The sequence below is a fragment of the Cyprinus carpio genome, chromosome A8 (genome assembly GCF_018340385.1).
Source record: "Cyprinus carpio isolate SPL01 chromosome A8, ASM1834038v1, whole genome shotgun sequence".
NCBI classification, from domain to species: domain Eukaryota; kingdom Metazoa; phylum Chordata; class Actinopteri; order Cypriniformes; family Cyprinidae; genus Cyprinus; species Cyprinus carpio.
The window spans coordinates 7,029,150-7,052,440 of record NC_056579.1 but is presented as its reverse complement, the minus strand read 5'-3'; the positions used below and the strand labels follow the sequence as shown (position 1 = coordinate 7,052,440).

The 23,291-nt window shown below is 37.2% G+C and overlaps 1 protein-coding gene across 2 annotated transcripts in view; it reads right to left on the bottom strand.

The window, feature by feature from the left end:
- Nucleotides 1–22,738, bottom strand: part of LOC109063595 (double C2-like domain-containing protein beta) — a 36,061-nt gene extending 13,323 nt beyond the window's left edge. The window contains exons 1-8 of one of the 2 annotated variants that reach the window (XM_042761854.1): nt 22,521–22,724; nt 20,366–20,777; nt 19,585–19,664; nt 18,405–18,479; nt 11,168–11,277; nt 3,562–3,688; nt 3,378–3,434; nt 1,984–2,108 (exon numbers count right to left, since the gene is read on the bottom strand). In XM_042761854.1, coding sequence (XP_042617788.1) covers nt 1,984–2,108; nt 3,378–3,434; nt 3,562–3,688; nt 11,168–11,277; nt 18,405–18,479; nt 19,585–19,664; nt 20,366–20,759 — 968 coding nt within the window. In that variant the 5' untranslated portion in view covers nt 20,760–20,777; nt 22,521–22,724. Of the gene's footprint in view, nt 1–1,983; nt 2,109–3,377; nt 3,435–3,561; nt 3,689–11,167; nt 11,278–18,404; nt 18,480–19,584; nt 19,665–20,365; nt 20,778–22,520 lie in introns of both variants that reach the window. The other variant, XM_042761855.1, reaches the window with a different exon arrangement.
- Between the last annotated feature and the right edge of the window lie 553 nt (nt 22,739–23,291).

The following is a 23,291-nucleotide window of genomic DNA, read 5'->3' as shown; positions in this document are numbered from 1 at the left end:
TTGTGTCCAGTTTAATGTTCCCTCTGTTACAGACTAAGCCATTCCAGGACTCAACAATAACGATCGCCTGTTGACCCGTGGCCAATGTTACTACAGAGAGAGAGAGTTACTAGATGACTGACACAGAGAAAATTTTGACAAAATTGAGAGAAATACTTGACTGAGAAGCATCTGTTAGAATGGGTTAAAATGACAAACCAATTAATATGCCATCATTTTCAAACAAATAAGTTTAAAATAATTTACAGGTGGTTTAGTGGTATGATTTCTAGATATTATTGCAAACCAAAATATTATTATATATTATTATTAATAGTTTTTTTAACGTAATTAATTGTAATTAGTTTTAATAAAATGTTTAAAAAATCAGTCACATTTATAAATAGAATAAAACAAAAATAGAAATGCATAAAATGTATGCATTTTTATATATATATATATATATATATATATACACATACACATACACACAAACACCTGTCTGTTTTTTTTTTTTTTTTTACATTATTGGTGTATTCCAGTTATTTCACATTATTTTAGTTTTTTTTTGGAATCCAATAATTAATTACAATTAAAGCCTTTATTGCTATTAAAAAGACAAGAGTGACTGATGCAGAAAATCCAATCTAATGAAATGAGTTTGCTGCTTCAATAAATTCTAGCTAAATCCAGCCATAACTGGAATCAACCTCAGCGGACAAAAAAGCCAAATAACATCTCCAGTGGTCACAATGCACAAACAATCCCAGCATCCAAACAAGCCTCTGCCATGCTTTCATACATGTCACGAGAGATGCAGTCAAAATTTCCCCCTTATCCTAAACTATATTGACAAGTCTAAAGCAGCTGTCACACACACATGCACACGCACACTCCCAGCAGTCTATCCCGCTGTATAAAAGCAGTCCAATCTCCAACAATAGATTTCCACTGCTCCAGTGAGCCCATCAGTGCCTGTAACTGGCACGATAAACAAGGAAATCCTATCTCCTCAGAGCAGATAGCGGAAAAACTCCTCTCCATCACACAACACATCAAAATACATTCACGATAAGAATGAACAGGACCCCATCGACAGGAAGAGAGTGGTCCAAGATTTATGCATGCTTATCAAACTTGAGAGGAGAGAGAGAGAGCATGAGGAATGGATAGATTCGAGAAGAAGAGGTATAGGAAATTATAAAAAAGCATGTGATGGGAAACGGAGGGCAGGAAGCCAAAGCTGAGAGTGCAAGATTGAAAAAAACAATGGGCGAGTTTTTATCTGACTTGCCTCTTGACTCTGTGCATCTCTATGCCCCATTAATTCCCTATGCCTCTAAGTATAATGTCTTATTGTGTGGGTGGACTTTGAATTATTCTGCGCATGGGGGATAAATTATGATCAACCGGAGGTACAGAGAGAAATAAATCACCCTGAAATGAAATCCATGATGCTAACTAGGAGGAGGGCGATGCCAATGAATTGAGTCATAAAGCCGTTACATGTACTTACGTTCACCTGACGCTGTGCTATGCAATGATTCGAGGGAGGACGAAACAAAATTATGCTTGTTAAAACTTGCTTTTTTGATTGTAATAAATGTGAAAATTAAATAAAAGCTGTGAAAATGATAATCATGCCCACCATTGACTCACTACAGGAGCCCTGGGGATTGTACTTGTCTGCTAATTTGCTTTAACTCTATTTGAACAACATCGGTGCTTTGAGGTACTGATTAAAACATTAGCTCCACTCGTGTGGGGTTGTAGGCTCAAACCATCACACAAAGCCCGTGGGTCTCATTTCAAACTTTTAAAAAACAACAAACCAAAAAACATTCTGTTCAATGACTATCTGATGCATGTTGCGAACAAAGCTGGTTTATTCTGATTGCCTGGCTTTTTATGCTTGTGCAATGCCAAAAACTCAGACTTGACATGAATAGGCATTCATGTGACCCCATCCGCCTCTTTTATCAATTCCTGTGACCGAAGACTCACATTTTGACAAAGGGGTCCGAGTAGCCATTCGAATCCATGGCGGCAAGGTGAGCACAGCGAATAATTCCCACAATCAGAGAACTCTTCTCTGTGATGTACAACAGAGAGACCAGGATACGGCCACGCTAGAGAAACAGACAGACAGACAGGCTTGTTTCCACTGATCAATATTCAGACCAACAATAGTACACTAAACAATATATCTCAGTACGGTACAACGGGGCAAAACATCCCCTTAAGAACAGTGTGATTGTTCTTCTAGTCCAAAATAAAGATGACTGACAAATATTTATTTTTAGTGTATACAGAGGGGGTAATAAAATTTGCATGTGTATATATATATATATATATATATAAAGGGACATTTTACCCCAAGTGTGGAGTAAATTTGAGTAACATTTGGCAAGATATTTTTGAGTAATATTTAATTATATGCTTAAAACCCTTCAGTAAAGAACAAATTTTCTGTTCATTTAATATATTTTGCCTTTAATAACCTTTTAACTTAAACTAAAGAACAATTTTTAGTAAATGAGCATTATATATATTGCAGTTACAATATTAGTACAGGCAAAAATAGTGTTGTATCAAAATACACTAACAAAGTTTGGGATCAGACAGATTTTTTTAGCTATTTTATTTAACAAGTATGCAATGAATTGATCAAAAGTGACATTTATAATATATAACATTCTATTTCAAATAAATGCCCCCCCCCCCACAAAAATATTAAGCAACACTGTTTCCAGTGTTGATAATAATAAGAAATGCTTCTTGAGCATCTGAATTTCTGAAGGTAAAATGGCTGCTGAACAATCCTAATTATTGTAAATTGTAATAATATTTCACAATATTGCTGTTTATACTGTATTTTTGATCAAATAAACGCAGCCTTGGTAAGCATAAGTGACTTTTGAAAGGTAGTGTGAGTATATACTCCACGAGCAAAGGATGTTTTTCTGTTCATTTATTTCAGAATGCCATTAAAATTAAAGAACTACTTTTAGTTAGAGAACACTATATACAGTAATAATACAGGCAAAAATTATAAGAATTTTATCTTAAAATATTCATTTTAACTTTAGAGATTCTCATGAGTGAAAATCTGAAAAATATTTAAAACTTATTTTAAATGTAATTACCTCAATCAGCTACTGAACCTGATGACTTTATGGACCAGGACAGTTTATCAGTCCAAAGTGAAAAACAAGTGATCAGGAAAGTGCTTTTCTTTCTAATTAGTGTTTTGAGATAATTAAAATCAGGTCATTTTATCCTGGGGGCTTTGTCCTCGTTGTACCCTGAATGTGAGTGTTCTATATTCGGGCTGTTTCAGTGTAAATAGGGAGTTTCCAGAGGTCTCAAATATGGGATGGAAAGTATCGGATCTTTACCTCCTCTTCTGCAACAGGAGCCCCATGATCCACTGCCTGGCTGTTACCCTCCCGAGTCTGTAAGACCATAGAAAGGTTATTAATAACACAGCAAATGCCCAAACACTAAATTATGCATCATACAAATTCCAACGGACGTAACCTCACAACGGTCACAATGATTCATACACACACACACACACACCTGTGCAATTCTCTCTAGGCCCATGTAGTATTTCTTGCTCTCTCCCTCCTTCAGTTTCTTGAGGGCCACCCTGACTTCACCTATGAACTCATTCCGTCCTAAACGATCCATATCACACACACACAGCCTGCAAGAGAGAGAGAGAAAGATGGAACTCAAAACTCTTCAGCTCAACTCTCAAGACATAACGTGTTAGGTGTGTCACACACACGTCAAGAGAAGCTGAGGCTCTGAGCTGAGAAGTAGGTTGTACTGACTAGAGGCTGACCAAAATATTGTTTTTGACCATTTAATAAAAGCTTTTGGAACCATCAGATATATTTTCCTGTTCAACAGCACCTCTATGAGCACCCGAATATTACTAAAATTACTTAGAAATGTTGGTGACAAAATTACTTTATTACGTAAAATGACTTCTTTATGCAAATCCGAATATTACTAAAATTATTTAGAAATATCAGTGACATTTCAATGTGAATTTAATCAGATTAAATTGAGCCAATCCGAAATACTAGATTACTGTATACATAAAAAGTGTCACAATATTAATTTTGAAGGATTTCATCCATCGCTATTTGATGGCAGAGCTACTAAATTTAAAGCGTCATGACAAAACAAATGATACTGTACAGTATGTGAGTTGATGTCTTACAATCTAAATGAATCAAAATGATTTAAAAGACATGGTTACTGCAAAAGAAATATAAATAAAAACATTTGTAAAAACAAATAAACAGTGCAGCCAGTAAAGTCTGGTTCATGAAGAAATAATTCACAAGTCTGTTTGATTCATTACAGTTGAGTACTGAATTTAAAATTATGCATTTATTAAATGGTTGGATGGATGGAAAAAGTCAACTTTAATGAGTCAAAAGACTCCACAACTGCAGAGTAATTTTTTTTTAAATCATTCACTGAATCTGCCAGAATGCTTACTGAATTAACATCTGACTCACTGAACAGCATCATAAATTTCATTCATGTCTGACTTGAAACAAACCTCTATCAAAGTGTTTTGTGTCCTTAATCCTCTATGGACGATGTTATGAAATATAATGAGAGACTTAAATCAGCATAATTGCTGACTGGTTTAACTGCTGGCTGACTGACTTCAACTCAATTGCATAAAGTTAAAGTTACATGTTACAAGCTTTTTTTAAGTCAGTTTTTTATAATATATTTTATATTTTTTATATAATTAAACATACTGTATTATAAACAAATAAAGATTAAAATATACAGTTATAAATATATAAATATGCCATATACATTTTTCCATCAATATATGAATTTTAAATACTATTGGTTAATTAGCTTTTTCTCCACCTTAGTTATTGAAACCTGCAAAACCCATTATAGGTCAACCTCTAGTATTGACACTGAGATAGAGGGAGATTGAGGGAAGGAAACAAAAACAACCAGAATGAAAAATGAGGAATTTAAGCAAAGTGCACAATGTAAGAGAAGACAGATGGTTTTTACGTCAGCAACAGAGATAGAACGGAAAAAGAAAACTGTGGAAAGAATATATGAGGCAGAAAATCCTGGATGAGAAGACAAATACCCAAATGTAGGAGAGGAAGAACTGAAGTGTTAATGTGGGTGTCAAAAGAGCGAGAGCGCGAGAGGCTGCACGTAAGCAGATGACACTGACATCATGATCTTGTTGGTTTCTTGCTTCCTTCTAGGGCTTGATTAGTCATTCCATCTAGCCAGGTGTGTACACATGCTCACATAAACATATGCACACACCGGAGGTGGATAACAGGTGCTCTCCACTTCCTGTAACCTGTCCTGGGGACCGTTCTTCCTGAAGCTGCTATTTATTACTTATGGTGTTGAGCTTTTCCTTGTTAATGTCAGTCACAGTGATTATGCCGAGAGTTTGCATGCATACAAAAGTCACCAGCATGCAGGACATACGAAAGACAGGTACTATTCAGTGTTTTTTGAGTATTGAACTTGAGAGTCAGATGAGTCATGGGCAGACCCACACAGAACCTGTGCCCACAGAATTTCACAAAAAAAGCTCCACAGGTTTCTGCAGAATTTGACTCCTCGTCATTCTGAATTTTTCACACGTTTATTAAGTAGTTCATATGCTAATTCGATTAATGATTTCAGCTACCAATAAGAGTGCAGTACACTCATTTAACACATCTTACAATATCTAAAACTGCTCCATATGATGCTGCAATGATGGATGGATGGATTGATGGACAGATTGACAGATGGATGGATAGATAGAATGATAGAATGATGGATAGATTGACCAATAGATGGATTGACTGACAGAACGATGGATGGATGGATGGATGGACTGACCGACCAACTGACAGAACGATGGATGGATGGACTTACAGAACGATGGATGGATCAATGGATGGATGGATAGCAAGAATTATGGATAGATTGACCGACAAAATGATGGATGGATTGACGGATGGATGGATAGCTAGAATGATAGAATGATGGATAGATTGACCAATAGATGGATTGACCGACAGAACGATGGATGGACTGACCGACCAACCGACAGAATGATGGATAGATTGACCGACAGAACGATGGATGGATGGATAGATTGACCGAAAGAATTATGGATGGATGGATGGACTGACCAACCAACCGACAGAATGATGGATGGATGGATAGATTGACCGAAAGAATTATGGATGGATGGATGGATGGACTGACCAACCAACCGACAGAATGATGGATGGATGGATGGATGGATAGATTGACCGACAGAACGATGGATGAATGGATAGATTGACCGACAGAACGATGGATGGATGGATGGATAGATGGACCGACAGAATGATGGATGGATGGATGGACCTACCGACCAACTGACAGAAGAATGATGGATGGATATGGATAGATTGACCGACAGAAAGATGGAACCTACCGACCAAACTGATGATGGATAGCTTGACCGACAGAAAGATGGAAGGATGGATCGATGGATTAACAGCTAGAATGATGGATAGACTGACCAACAGAATGATGGATGGATGAATTGACTGACCAATAGAAGGATGGATGGATAGTTAGAATGACGGAAAGATTGACCAGCAGAATGATGGATGGATTAATTGATTGATTGACAAATAGAATGATGGATGGATGGCTAGAATGATGGATAGATTGACCGACAGAATGGTGGATGGATGGATGGATTGATTGACTGATAGAACGATGGTGGAAGGATTGACCAACAGAACTATGGATGGATGGATGAATGGATTGATAGAAAGAAAGATTGACTGACTGACAGAATGATAAAAGGATGGATGGACTTTATTGACCGATAGAATGATGGATGGATGGCTAGAACGATGGATATACTGACCGGCAGAACAATGAATGGATTGATGAGTTGACCGATAGAACAATGGATGGATAGATAGAATGATAATTATATATTTTTTTCTTATGTATTTGGTGTATTTTGAGTATTTGAATGTGTGTTAAGTGTTGTATATGTGAAGCACTACGAAAGTCTGAATTGAATGCCCCAAGGGGATTAATAAAGCTCTAAACTAACTAAAACAATGAATAGCTAGAATGATAGCTAGAATGATGGATAGATTGACCATGAATCAGTGAATGTATCTAAAAAAAATTTTTTTTTTCACTATGGTAAATCTAATTCCTCCACCCAGAACTGTCAAAAATGTTGAAAAGTTGACAAAAATCCCTCCCCACAATTGTATATTAAACATCAAACTTTTGATTAGCTGTAATTATTGCATCATGCATTTTTTGTGAGAGCAGAAAAAAATGATGCTGTAAAGTGTCACGTCTGGTTAGGGCACAGAGTCAGGGTGTTTTTAAAATGTGGCAAAACCAATTTGTCTACTAGGCTCCTAAAAGAACACTCACACTGCCTACTAATGAACAATGAACACACATACCGTATGCTTCAGTGACACCTGTTATTATGACAACTCTGGTAATAGCATAGGACGCTTTTCTATAATGGCACAATAGCACTAGTGATAACACAGTCATTCTTCAGAAAATATTTCCTGCCAATAGCCTGCCACCAGCAGTCATTGTTCTCGTGTGGGAAATGACATTCACATGACAAAAGACAAGCTGATGATAGAAAAGACAGAAGGCTATACGTGAGGAAATATAGTAAATACGGAACTACTCTCTTCGGATCAGATCTCCAAAATCTTACATTACAATGTTTGGGATTTCATACATAAAATATGAATTCTTCTCGCCTCACCCTTCACTGAACTACTGCAGTTGGGTTTGAGATCAGCCAGCTGTCACAGCCCAGATATAGTCACTGTGACAAGGTGCTGACACTGCCTGTGGTGACATACTCCATCTACGCTCTGGGCTCCAACAACCTGCTCTTCGGGATGATGGTCACAGGGTGTAACAGAGCGGAAAGAATCATCGAATCAAACTTATCCTTTGGGATTCCAAAGTGGCGAGAATCCATGTTCACCACAAGAAACACTTTTGGCATAAACAAATGCACACAATTTCTACAATAAATCTACAAAACTACATTACTGAATCAAACAATTCAACAAGTCCTCGCGCCCCCCCAGCTCTGCATATTTTGCATGTCTCTCTTTAAATCAGGGTTGAGTTTTTCATGGTCTCAACTTTAAAAGGGGTCAAATGATGTTGCTGAAAAAACATTATTTTGTGTATTTGGTGTAATAAAATGTATTTATGTGGTTTAAGGTCCAAAAAGCACATATTTTCCACACACTGTACATTATTGTTATGCCCCTCCTTTCTGAAACGATACTGTTTTTTTACAAAGCTCATAGGTCTAAAAGGCGAGGTGTGCTCTGACTGGCCAGCCATCCAGTGCTTGGTGATTGGCCGAATGCCTCAAGCATGTGATGGAAATGTTACACCCCTTACCATACTGTGATGCGTGTCCTGGGGGCCCGTTCTTCATACGTCGCTAACTCAATTAGTTGGATTTGATTGTTGATTATTTGGCATGATCTTGGATAGATTGGTTCTTCAAAGTTCACCCCGGAGTTGCGTCATAGCAACAGGTCCGTAAGCTTAAACCTGCTCGGGAATGACTTACTTCATGTAAACAGGATTAGATTGCATCTTTTTTACCAGAACTGAATCCTTAGAATCTGTCACCGCTACTTTATTACAAGAGTATCCTACTGATCCAGGAACAATAATTGAAAATAATAATCATTTAAAAATTAATTTAAAGATAATATAATAATGTCGTGTAGTCTATAATAACCTACTATAGACACAGTTTTACTCACTGAAATATTTATTTGTCATAAAATTATTATTTCATAGTTGTATGTGAGTCTTACATAGAGTTATGCATTAATTGAGTGATGACGGCTATTATAAGACTGGCTTGATGGAGTGCAGGGAGATGCAGATAACATGATCTTGACCGTTAAGAAACTTTCATTAATGCTGTCACATAACAAATCTGTCCAAATATAAAATTACATGAAATTCTAATAAAATAAAAACATAAAATGTAAAGACTGCACAATTATCATAAATTGCGAATCTAAATAATCGGGAATCATGAAAAAAATTCTAATAAAATAAAAACATTTAATTTACTGTCATAAATGTCCAGAAATATGTCAAGTTTTTCATCAATAAAATTCCATAAATACATCAATTTCTTCCCCACATCCAATCTCTAATTATATGATGTCTATTACCTCTCTATTAAAAAGTCTATAAAAAGGTATTGTGATCATGTTTTCGAGTATCGATACTAGTCCCTTTTAAACCAACCCATGAATGCGCAGTTACCAGTATCTCAATAACTCAATCCAGCCATACTAATCATCAACAACAGGTGCTTTTGACGAACCCAAAGAAGCAAGATCCTGTTTAGCGCGATGATACCTCTTGGATGTAATAAGGGACGTATGAAGAATGGGCCCCCGACAGAACACTTTTGTGACAAGACAATAACAATAAAACCCATTACAAACTAGGCATTTGTTGCATCCAGTGGGGACATAATTCCGGATTATAATGACTTATACTGTGTTTTTACACGTTGCATCGCGCCGCATAAACATAAAACCATGTCTGCATTTTTGATCAGAGAAACGACAAATAACCAGCTCGTTAGAAGTGAGCTCCATGCATACCAGTCCTCGCGCCCCCCCAGCTCTGCATATTTTGCATGTCTCTCTTTGTTAACACACCTAATTCAGATAACCAGCTCGTTAGAAGTGAGCTCCATGCATAAACTGTGTTCCCATTGACATGGTCCCTACACAGTGTTCATTGCGCCCTACTCCCTGAGCAGGGGAAATCTGTTGACGTTTACCTCACTTCAGAACATTAATTCATAGATTAGCGCTGGCGCAACGTCTTCACACATGGACAGGTGTGACATCATATACCTCTGTAAATAAATAGAATTTAAATTCACGCTTCGCACACTTCAATACACTTTGAATGAAACATATACGTTTGCTTCGAACTGGAATCATGGTGGAATATCTTGTGATGTCCACTTTGCAGGGCACTTACGTTCGAATAGAACAAACGTCTGAAGCGTTAAGAGAAACATACAAAATGTGCAGAACAGGGGGGCACAAGGACTGGAAATGAGAACCGCTGCTCTACACTGCTTTAAACTTAGAATCATCAGTGGCAAATCCTTTAAATATGTAAACGTACTTACAGACTGTGAGTCAGAAGCGATGGCATTGTAGTCTTCTCTCCTAGGATCAGGAAAATGTTCTCCATAAAATGTGCTGCACACATCTGAATATTTGGGTTAAACTGTTCTGGAACAGTGTTGTAAATACAACTTAACCACTGATTTCTAGTCATGTCCTCTTTTGGAAGGCCAAACAAAGTATTTTCGCTTTCACAGCGAAACAGCGTCTCCACAACAAGGTGTTTTAGGAGGGCGTGGACGAGTCTTAACTTTTATAAAGAATATCTCTTTGGGTTTGAGACTTTAGTCTTTGCAACTTTACAGTTCTTCTTTATGCACCAAGAGCTTGTAACACCCCAAAGAGAAAGGAAAACTTGAAAATCACATCATATGACCCCTTTAAAGTGGAACAAGTAAAGCGGCTTCACTCTCTCTTTATCTCTCTCTCTCTCTCTCTCTCATTCCACAAGAGCTCCTACTAGGTTTGTTTCCCAGCTGTGAATCATAAGGGTTTCTATTATATTTCTAGAGAAATTGCCCCATCTCGTTCTGACCTCTGAGTTTTATTGCTTAAATTGAAGCATACCTTTACACAGAAGGTTAGACCACATTGTGGGTGTTGCCTTAAGGTTATTGTGTGTTATTGCACCACAGAGACATTCACTACACACTGTCGAAGACACACACTCATACACACATGCCCACACACAATGTGCTCCGAGTGGCAATCTGCTTCTGGAGAGTTGACTTGACCTGAAAGTAATAAAAATTCACACATGCACACACACAAATGACTCACACGTTCTCACTGTCATTAATACGTCAGACAGAGACAGAGACAGGGTTTCACAGAGAGCCATATGTTCAAAGGTGAATTGGAAGTGCAAGTAGAGCCAAAATACTTAAAGCTGGTGAGGATAATGGGAAACAGAGGTGGTACAGTACCTGAGGGTTTTGGTGGTCATGTCAGCAGCCGTGATGCCGTGATAGATGAGCGTTTCATTCCACACTGGATTCAGCGTGTTCTTTAAAGTCTTAGTGCGCAATTTATTTGCCTGAAAAAGAGAGGGAGAGTATATTGAGACTGATAACGAAGTTAATTTATACACACACTGGGTCAAAACAAAATTGTTCACGCAAAAATTTCTGCTGGCTTTGCAACAGCTGTGCACACACATAAATTTGTTCTTACCATCAGTCTAATGTTGATGAACTCAGATTATCATAAATGAGGGAGCCTGTGCTTCAGTTAGTCATTAGCATGACACGCCCAAATCACCTCAATATAAGGGCTTCCACACAACCTCTCCTATTCATTCATCACTCTCTGAAAATGCTCTCTAAAGATCTTTTTCATCTAAGCACATACAGCAATATTTTCTGCCTTTTCAGGTGAAATCTATCCCAGACTGAGCTGTAAAGGACATAATTTTTATTACTCTTGGATGTAACAATTGAAGTAAGATTTATTGTGGGGTAGCAAGTGAATTTGTGTGTATATATATATATATATATATATATATATATATATATATATATATATGTAGTGCTTGTTAGCGCTGATTTGGTTCTGTTATGTTTATTTGCTATGTTGTTCATCAAAAATTTAATAAAATTCAGAAAAAGAACATTTAAAGATTTTATAAATATGCATTTACTTGAAAATAAGAAGAATTTTACACACAAATATTATACACACAATTTTGCAAGATAAGAAGACCTATTTTCAGGGAATATAACTTACAATTAAGCTTTTTTTACCCTATTGCAAATCAATAAAGAAACAATGTTTATTAAAAAAAAGATTCAAGATATATTCTCTGAAAACAAGAACTTGTTTTTAATGATGTTTAGATGTTTTTACTGAAACAAGACAAGAATACACTGACTTATTTTCAGTGCAGGTGAGGTTGAAACACTTTCTCAAACATTATTCCATTAAAATGGCGCTTTAATTTATCACCATATACCCAATGTAATGTTTCCACGACTTTCACGCAATGTCATCATAGAACAGCACCATGAGCTTTACTGGGACAGTTCCCCTGGAGCAACATGGGGGTAAGTGCCTCGCTCAAGGGCATAATGGTGATGGTCAAGCTACCCCGTGGTTACCAGCCTGAGCCTTAACCACAACACCACATCACCCCAGTACATCCTAAATGAAGAAACTGAGCTCTAAACTCACCACTAAACCAGAAGCTCAATCATCTCCAAAATAAACATTCCACATTTCACCACCTAAGAGCATTTGGGGGAATAATTAACACCCCCCAAGCTCCATCTGTGCAGAAATTACCACCGCTGTAAATAGCTTCTCAATTTAAAGAATCTGTTAGAATCAGATGCTGCTCAGATGTGCTACTGTTGTTGGTTAAGGCCAGTAACTGGAAGGCTGGTCATCACCACTGTGCCCTTGAACAAAGGACTTAATCCCAGGTTGCACTAGAAGTTTTATGTTGTAGTTTTATTTGGTTATTCAGTGGTTCAAAACACTGTCAATGCTTTGTAAAGCCTTTTTATCATACCAGTAAAGCTACTGAAATCTCAGTTTACCAGTTGCTGATTGCGATGCAGATTTTTAAAAATAGGATACACATCTCAACCACAGAAGGTCTATGTTCATGGTATGTAAACACTCAATTCTATGTTTTAAAATATTGCCCTGGTCACACTGAGCCAATATTTCTTCTGATGACTTTCGTGTGACTGATCACGCTGAAGCTAGTATGAGTAGTCTAATAAAATGCTTTCCCTGTCCAGATTTAATAACTGACACTTCAAATCAACTTTCAAATAAAAATTTCAACTTTTACTAAATGTAGTCTTTAATAATGTCTAAAAATATATCAGTGAATAACCTGATACAAGTAACGTGCTTTATGTCTTAAGTTCTCACTTTGCAGCAAACGATTTATATGTATTTATATGTATTAACATATAGGGCTATACAGCCATCTATAAGTGTTTGGGCTGTTTAATATTAGGATTTTGTTTAAAATCGCCCATCGCAGCCCCGCCCTACAATATCACGCCCCACTCCCAGATCAAATATGTTCACGTGGCTATGGGTAGGTCTCTGACTAAATACTAATATCTAGAGGTCAATAGCAAAAGAAATAGGTCAGTATTATTAAATTGCAGACAAAGATTTTGCATAACTAGGTTGGCTTGTATGTTTGGTGTGGAATGGGTGCGGTAGGGGGCCCAACCTCATACTCTTTCATACAGTAGGTCACAAAATTGCTAGCAACACCCCTGTCTCTAACCATTGGTCCACGACTGCCCCCATATATATGTTTCCAGCTACACCTAACAAAGTACATAAATAGTTTGAGACAGTGGTGTCATGCACTTTTTGCAGTCCTTGCTCATTTTGTAGTCAAGGTCAGATACAGTAAGATGCAGACAAAAAAAAAAAAAACTTTTTAGCTACTTAGTTTGTTATGTAAGACTCAGCTGGACTCTCCAAATTTAGATAAGTGAAAGTGCCAGTGTTTCAGAACCTATTTTACCTGCAGTCATTTTTAAGAAATAGGATTTCAAATCTACTTGGACCAAAAATCTGAGGGGACACATGCCCCTAAAATGAGCATGATGCATCTGGGTAGAGATGACAGTGGGAGAGATGAAGAGGAGAGTCAGTCAGGGAGGACAGGAGAGGAAACATCATTTATCTCTTCTCCCTCAGGTGAAAGGCAGACATCTGCTCACCTAATTTGCAGAGGAGAGAGAGAGGACGGGAGGCTTTCCCCAGCTCACCTCCCCTCTGTCACAAACACAATCATCATTACCCCTTCTGTTTCTTACCCTAAAATCTGTTCCCCCAATACTCACATATATACACTTGTTTACCTATGTAAAAAATGTATGTTATTAATTAATTTGTATTGTTACTGTAAGTAAAAAAAGGTGTTCCATCTAAATTTGGCATCAAAAATTCTGTCATCTTTCATGCACCCCCATAGTTCCCCTGTAGAATAAAATGTCAAAATTGCTCTTTTCCTGGCAAAAATATAAAATAAATAAAAATGTATGCTGATGGCTGGCTGTCAAGTTCAGTTAAAATTTTGCTTGGTATATTCCAACAAAAACAACAACATCATATTAGGTCGGGACTTGAACCCGGGTCCCCTTTCATGCTGCACAAAAACTGTAACACTGAACTCATCTCACACAAAACACTACAAAGCAAGTAGAAAAGTGCTTGTTTCCCCTGTAGTCATGTCACACGCTGCCTAGGGTTCAGAGTGAGCCAGTACCAACACTGGTACCCCCTGAAAAAATGGTGCCGCTGCTTGTGGGGATGTTTGCTCCTCTCAGTGTAGGCCAAATCTGACCACCCACAACACTCACACACAAATCCACAGCTCACCATCTCCCCGTCTGTTTCTCTAAAATTCTGCTCCCACCCCATACTCTCACACTCTCAACTCCCCAAACTGGGCAATTACCCTGCAACAGCTCGTTTAGCAAATTAGTGTTAAATCAAAGAAACGCTCTAGCTGTAAAGACCCAAACACAACCTCAAACGCAGCCTCTCTCGCACTCGCTCTCCTGACAGAGCCAGTCCACGTCATTCATCGCCTGAAGAACACGTTGCTTCTCTGCATATTTCATTTCATCTCTCTCTCTTGCTTTGTTCTACTCTCTGCACTGCTGCATTTAAAGCTGGAACCAGCCAAGCTTGGCTATCCTCTCTCTCGCCCCCTACGGATGCTCAACAAATGAATAAACACACTTATTCCAACATGTATTAGCAAAAAATACATGTGGCAATTCATTAAAACAGCAACAACTGAGCAAATAGCTACTGGGACTTGAAATGCACCATTCAAACCACAACTGATTTAATTGACAGGCACACATTTTACTGTGGAAGTACCATGGTACAGTGATGGCGTTAGATGGTTAGACTATACTAAGTATTTATATTAACATATAGGAAGGTATATACAATAAGAAGGCACCAAACATTACATGTCAAAGTACCATGTATTACAGTATTATCTGATAGCATCACATACAAAAATGTACATTAGTACAAAGGTAGTACAACTGTATTCCTGGAAATATATATATACACATACACACATATATATATATATATATATATATATATATATATATATATATTACAGTTTAATGTTTTGGAAAGAAAGTCTGAAAAGAACTGTTTTCTATTTCAACAGGTTTTAAATTATTATTTATTTCTGTGATGCAAAGCTGAAAAATTCTTATTCTCAACAGTGAAAACAGTGACATTCTTCAGGATACTTTGATGAATATAACGTTTAAAAGATTGCCATTTATTTAGAAATCTTTTGCAACATTATAAATCTCTTAATAGCCACTTAATTAAAAAATTTTAAATTTAATTTAATGCATCCTTGCTGAACGTATTAATTTATTTATTCCTTAATAAACTAGAAAAGTGCATTAAAAAAATAAACTTTATTTTCATGTTGACTTTAAACTTCAGTGATGTTAAGTGGAATAAAAGCATGGCACTTTAGACAGTAAAGACAGTGTTAACCTTAACAACATATTATTGGTTGCACACTCATATAATCTAAGTTTGCCCTTCAAGCATTCATCAAAAATTGGCTAATTACCCCTACTAGCTTTTCAGCTATTTTTCTCCAAGCTCCTCACTCATATTGCATCTTTGCCTGCAACAGCATATGGTTTCACCTGTCTCTCTCCTCCTGCCAAATCGGTGCTGTTGCATTTTCTTCTAAATATTTTATCCTCATCTTTCACTTTTTTTACCCTTTTCTCTCTCTCTCTCTCCTTTACCTCCCTCCATCTGGCCCAGGGCAGTGAGATTCCCAGAGCAGCAGCTTGGGAGAGTGTGTGTGACTCAGATATCTCATTCTCCATGCTGTGTGATGATGACTCGACTAAGAAGGGGCCACTCTCCAGTCCTTCAGTCTCTCCCTCCCTCTCGCTTTTTTCCTTATGCTTCCTGCACTTTTTATGGGATGCTGATGGAGTTCCTGCACAAGAGGAAGGGATAGTTCAAGCAAAAAATGACTCATCGCCATGTCGTCCCAATGCTGTGTGACTTTCTTTCATCTTAGAAACATAAAAGAAGATGTTCTGATGAGCGTTCAGGTTGCCATTTTCCATACAATGAAAGGGGACTAGCTATTGTAGCATTTATTAATACTTTGAATCAGGTTATATTTTTATATTTTCAGTTTTTATTTTTATTTAGCTTTTAGTAATTTTGTAATGTGCTATTGTCATTTTTATTTTATTTTACTTCAAATATTTTTATAAAGCTTTAATTGTATTTTAGTTTTAGTTTCACAAATTTTAGTATTTCAAACACATTTCAGTTAGTTGTCAATGCAACATTTCTAATTTTCTTTTTTGTTTCTAATTTTTTATAAAAAAAAAATTATTCCGTATTTTTCTTTTTTTTAATTACTGAAAACATTTTAACTTTAGTTAACAACACTGGGTTAAGCTCTCTTAAACATTATAAAAGTAGCCCATAGGATTTGTGTGATAAATTTCAATTATTCTGAAGCAATACGATGCTTTAAGAGAGGAAAAGATTAAAATGTAATATGTGACTACTGAAAATCTTGCACAGCAGTCATGATCACTATTCACTTTCATTGTATGGACAGTGTTGTCTAGGCAACATTTCTAATATTTAGAAAATTTTGACGCTTTTATTTTTATATTTTTAGTTTTCATTTTTGTTTTAGTAATTTTATTATGTTTTTTAACATTTCTAAATAGCTTAAATGCATCTTTATTTCAGTTTTGTAGTAATTTTATTACTTTACCTTAAAATGTAAACAAATTAGACAATTATTGTTGTCTTGAGAACTGAAATAAATACATTTAAGTAAAAAAAACAACTTTTCATCTTATATTTTATTTAGGGTTTTTTTAAATACAGAGTACGCTTTAGTGCTTTAGTTTTAGGTTCACAACACTGGGACAAGCCCTATTAAGTATCATAAATTAGAAATAATGACTTGACAACTATGTAAAATAAACAATTTTAAGTTTTTCATCTAATATTTATATTTTATTTTTTACACTGAATCACCGAAAACATTTTAGTTTTAGTTAACAGCACTAGGTCAAACCCTTTTAAAAATCATAAAAGTAGCCCATATGACTTGTACACTATATTACAAGCTATCCAACACTTTCTGTGAGAAATATAAGATGTGACTATTGAAAATCTTTCTTAACAGTTATGGTCACCATCCATTGTATGAACAAAAAAGCTCTTTTTATCTTTCACAAAAAAGAAAGAATGTCATATGAGGTCCAGTAAAATACAAAATATTTATTTTTACGGTGAACTATTCCCATAATAATTGCATATGGATGCATATGAAACCATTAAGTGTGTAAAAGGACAAAAGGAGAGAGAGTGTTATAAATGGGTTCTTTTAATGCCTGCACACCCACGTACATCTATAGGTGGGCATCTCCAGCTCGTACACCTTTTAAAAGTCCGGAGGTGTCTGTATAACCCTGGAGGTCGATATTTACCAGGCTGGCATGTGTGGGAGCGTACACAAGACGTGACGCTTCTTGTTTTCTCTTTCCCTCTCGTACATATACGCTCCTCTGTTGACGTGAGTCGTGTAACAATCGGTGCTGTTTCCATGACAACCACCTGCTGCTGTCCCCTCCTCATCTGTCTCTCTCTTTTTTCCATCCCTCCCTCCCATCCTGCACTCAACGCTGTGTTGGTATTCCAAGGTCAAAGTGGGTCATGTGGCGATAGACAGAGAGATAGCGGCAGAGATTTGGACGAGAGTGCGAGAGGACAGAAAACAGTAAAAACCGCTGGAGAGAAGACATGACGCTTCTGGCTGCTCCTGTCTCAGCCTGTCCTGCTTTGAACAGATTAGAGTGCCGTGCATTTGTCACAGGCGATGAAAATGAAAGGAAATGAAAGAGAGAATAATTCAGTGCTGAAGCACTCACTGAATCCACCCATTTCCACCACATGTTCTCCACACGAACAGCTTCAGTGCTCAAGGGTGGCCCTGCCAGTGATGCATGCTCACATCACGCCTGTGTGTTTTGTGCAACGCACGTGTTGACGTGTGTGTGCGTGCGTGTTGGGGAATCGCAACTTGTGCTGATGGTGCAGCAAGAGATGAATCATGCTGTGTGCGTGTGAGAAGGTTGCAGTGACCTTGCTTGCTCCAGGCAGGAGGTGGAGTTTCACATATGGATCCGCCAGTCCATTGGAGTCCATGGCCTTCAACCCCTGTGGGCACAAACAAACACACAAGAGCACACAGACTTCGTGTCACATAAGATGCACACACATGTCTGGGGTGAAAGGTTGATGATCATATCATTACAAGTGATAACGCACACTTTAGGGTGCATGGTTCTCTGTATGGACCAGAGGCGAATCCTCGAATGCTGACATGGGTAACATTACAGTCAAGACTGTTTAACTTAGAAAAACATTTTTGTTTGTTGTTTGCTTGCTTAAGATTGCAGTATATTTTCATTTGGGAAATGACAAGCAAGCAAATTTTATGTTTAGTATTAGTGGTGTTGGGTAGAGAACTTTAAAGGTGACAATATTGGACAATATTTTGTAAATGAGTGCAGGATGAGTCGTCAATATTAAAAAAAAGACCCATGTATTTACAGTAAATAAAATAATAATAAATAATAATGACATAAAATACTAATAGCATATTGAAAAAGATTTGTGCAATTTGTAAATATTTCCATTTTAAAAAGTACTAAAAGACTAACAGACTAAAAGATACAAAACGTCAATTATGTTAAAAGGGGGTTAAGGCACTTTTATGTTCCAGTGGTTTACTTAAACTTTTTTGTTTTTGTAAAATGAAAGTCACTTTGAAACAGTCTTGGAAACGTTTACATTTTTCCTTTTACGTACAGATTTTCTACTTTTGTCCCCAGACCAAGACATTTATAAACACATTCATTATTACATTCTACAACTACTTTTTTCCTCTCAAAAGCAAATTTTGCATTGTGAAGAAAAATGTAACATAATTTGTGTCTTTTCCAAACTAGCTGTAATTCTGTCAAATGATGCAAAAAGGTATGCAAACTTTATATTATTTGCGACACATAAAACTCTAGCTATCTAGCAAGACAGCAGTCTGTTGTTTTATTTTTCATATTTTTCATCACAGATTATTATTAAACACAATACATCATTATAGATGTGGTAGAAATGTTTGTTAGTTTAGGAAAAAACAACAAAAATGTCAACTGTCGGACATTTCCAGTAGAGGAGTGATAGTGTGGAAAGCATGCTTTAAAAGTGATTATTTTCTAAAACTGCACAAGCCCCAGTAGTGTTTGTGTGAGTGTAAACCTACCTTGGCCTTGTGGATGGTGCAGTGCAAGCAGTTATTTTCTTGGTCAAATAGCAGGTTGAACTCCAGAGTTCCCAGGTAGGCTGAAAGAAACAAAGGAATAACTTAATGACTTGCATGCACATTAGCAAAAATAGCAGCCAATAACAACCCAAATGACTTAGCTGGGAATCAGTCTTGCCTGCAACGACCTAATCAGGACTGTGCACATACAGAGGGCTTGTAGTATTTATGCATCATTACAGAGTCTAATGAAGTATTTAACACTCCGATCGCGTACCTCAGTTATCACACGCACTCACACCAATCCAGCAAACACCACACAAAGCAATCAATACCGAACACTATGAGACTCAGGTCCAGGCCGATGGGAAGCGCTCATGCCTCATTGGCTGCTTAGTGGTGAATTAAATCAGTCAATCAAACAAAGGGAATCCAGAACAGGAAATATCACATTCATGAATGTGAGGAGTTATGTAATAGAGAAGCATGTTTTTACAGTATGTGAAGAAAGAAAGAGATTGGGCTGATCTGGTTAAAGAATTGGACTTGTAATGACAAAGATTGTAGGTTCAAAGCCCCAAGGACTCATTCTAGTACTATTACCATTGTGTCCTTGAGAAAAGCACTTAACCCCAGGTTGTACCAGAGGGATGTCAGTAGATTTGTGAAAAATGCATCAGCAGAACGATTACTTAAAAGGAAGAGCAGAGCGTAAACACATGTGTAAGCCACCCAAAGGGACCCAAACATGAAACAGTCACTACCCACGAGACAAACTCACTGTCATCGTCATCCGAGTCGGCAAACTCTCCGTTCTCATCTTGCTCTCTGTCCCTCTTACGGTCTTTCTCTCCATTCCCGTCTCCGTCCTTGTCTTTGTCCTTTAGAACCTTTTTCTCCCGGGGTGGAGGGGGGGCGATGGGGTAGTCGTGGAAACGAGGGAAAAAGTCGGAGATCTGTGGGATGGGGAGGATGGGGCCGGGGCACACATTGATGGCAAAGTGCTCCTGCATGGAGATCTTGACTGGGGAGGGAGGAGGAGGCACAGCGGGGCTGGGGGGACCCACAGCGAAGGGAGGGGTGGAGGAAGAGGAGGATGGAGGCAGGGGGAGATGGGAGGAAGGGTTACTGGGAGGGAAATGGGAATGGGGCGGAGGTGGTTTGGAAACGCTCATCAGGACCACTGGAAAGAACTGTGGAGAGAAAGAAAGAACTTTTTAAAACAACATAACTGAAACATTTTTTAAATTAAAGAAAAAAATACTGTGTATGTTGTGGTCAACCTTGGGTTGTTTTTAAATGCACTTTATTAATATATAATGAAAAGTATTTAAATAAAAACAAGATAACATTGACCCATGTGACCTGTACAAACTTCTCATCCCATAAACTGCAATCAAAAATCATCTTATTAATGTGTTTTTTGTTGTTGTTGTTGTTGTTGTTTGGTCTAGTTTTCCTATAAAAAAAATATATAAACATCCCTAAAACAAGATCCTTAAAATGTACTTAAGAAACAAAATTGTGTAAGATAATGGATTTGTTTTCAGGTAATTTTGTGTTTGAATTAATTTTATTTGGCATTTTTAAGTTTAAGTTTATTTTAAGTTTAAGTTTTTTCATGTTTATTTTTCTTAACACATTACCAAATATTTTTTCTTGTTTTCAAAATTCAAAATAATTCCAATCAAGTTTTATGCTTTATGCAAAAAAAAAGAAAGAAAAAAGCTTTTTCCCTCTTCCCTTAAAAAAGTAAAAAATATATATGATAAAAAATAATAATAATAACAATTAAATGACCCCCTTAAAAAAATTACATTTAAATTATCCCAAAATTGGCAATTTCCTTATACTTTCACTGTGGAAAAAGCAGCTTGGACAGACTGCTAAATATCTTCTTTTATGTCCCTTAAAAACAAAATGGAGTTTTGGAAAGACATGAGTCAAGTATGCCTTTAATTAAAAATCTCTTTTCTTACACAATTTCAACAAATTTGGTGGTGCCAATTTTTGTCCTGAGCAAAACTAAAACAAAAGTTTGATGTGACAAGTGAAACAGAAGAATGCCCCACGGCCCCTGATCCAGACAGATCAAGATGTGTGACAGACTTTCTGCTGATAATATCTTTCATTACCAGTAATGCGGCTGTTTTGATTACACTACCTCCCTTAGGACAGGGACATAGTGTCTGTTTCATACGCGTCCTCTTCTGTGCGTTCTACCTCTGTCTCACACATTCTCTTTCAACCTGTTTTTCACATCTTTCCCTGTAGTTCGTAAGATTCTTGTCTCGTGAACTAGACTGTCTGACAAGCCAAAAATAGAATATGCATGAAAATGTGAAAATTGTCACCGTTATGAGTCAAAGTTCTTCTCCATTTTTTGTTTTGTGTGATTGTTAGAAATGCCACAAAAATTAATGTTACCTAAAAGTCTAAAATATCAAACACACAACATGCTGCCTGATTTTAGTTCGCCTCTTCCATAATTTGACTAATAATAAAACGTTGGACAAAAAAGGCATCTTACAATAACATCACAATCAACAATAATATTTGCAGATGTGTGGCAAGACAGTTATTTCAACACGTTCATTCATACACACGATGAGGCTACTGTTATGCAAAAACACTGTCACACGCACACAAAGGCTGTCAGGCGGAATAACATACACATGTTGGCAAGCACAGAGACACAGCACATGCAGAGTTAAGCAGAAGTGCAAATAAACAGCTACTAGTAGGCTACACAGTCATTAAACCCGACTTGAAATGTGTTCACTCATGAAGAAATACACCTGCGGGCAACATGCATGCATGTGGACACAGACACGCGCACACTAACAGGTGGTCCAGCTGATACATAAACCTGCATTATCAAGTGGACAAAAATAAAAAAGGCACTCAGACAGATATATACACACACTCTCACCCACCCAATGACAGTCTTCATCTGTTCATGCACTCCATCTTGTCCTCACTCATGGTCTCTCTCACACACACTGAAGAGAAACCACCGTCGGTTAGTATCAATATATCCTCCCTCGTTCTCTGTCCCTCTCGCACACTCTCTCTCTCTCTCTCTCTAACTCGGTTCTCGCTCTGACTCGGTTGTGACGTGTTCTTGAAATTCTCTGCGCACCGCGCTCGCTGATCTGTCACTCTCACCGCATACTGCTGAGATTTAACAATGAGGGAGAGAACGCTGAGAAGGAATAGCGAGAGAGACGGAGCACATATGAGAAAATGAATAGCCATAGTGAGTTCGTAAAAAGATCAGAGGATGAAAGAGCTGCAGAGAAGTTACATTATGTACAGGACACCGGGGCTAGTTGTCACGTGAATATTTCTGAAGTCACTTTCTGTATAGATATATTTAAAGGAATAATTTATGTTTATAAGATTCATTTACTCACTTTGATGTTGTTCTAAATCTGTATGATTTTCTATCTTTTGTGGAACACAAACGATATGATGAAACTGAATGAGGACTGGCGCTGTCAAGGTCCAAAATGACAATTGTCACTACATGTAACATAAAAGCAGTCCATACGACTCATGCACAATATTCCAAGTCTTCAGAAGAATTATGGTAGCTTTGTGTAAGGAACAGATTAAATCATGCACTAGCCCTCCTGTGGCGTTGATTCGCTTTGTGAACGAGTCATTCTTTTTGAATCAAATTTTTTCGGTGAATTGGTTGACCC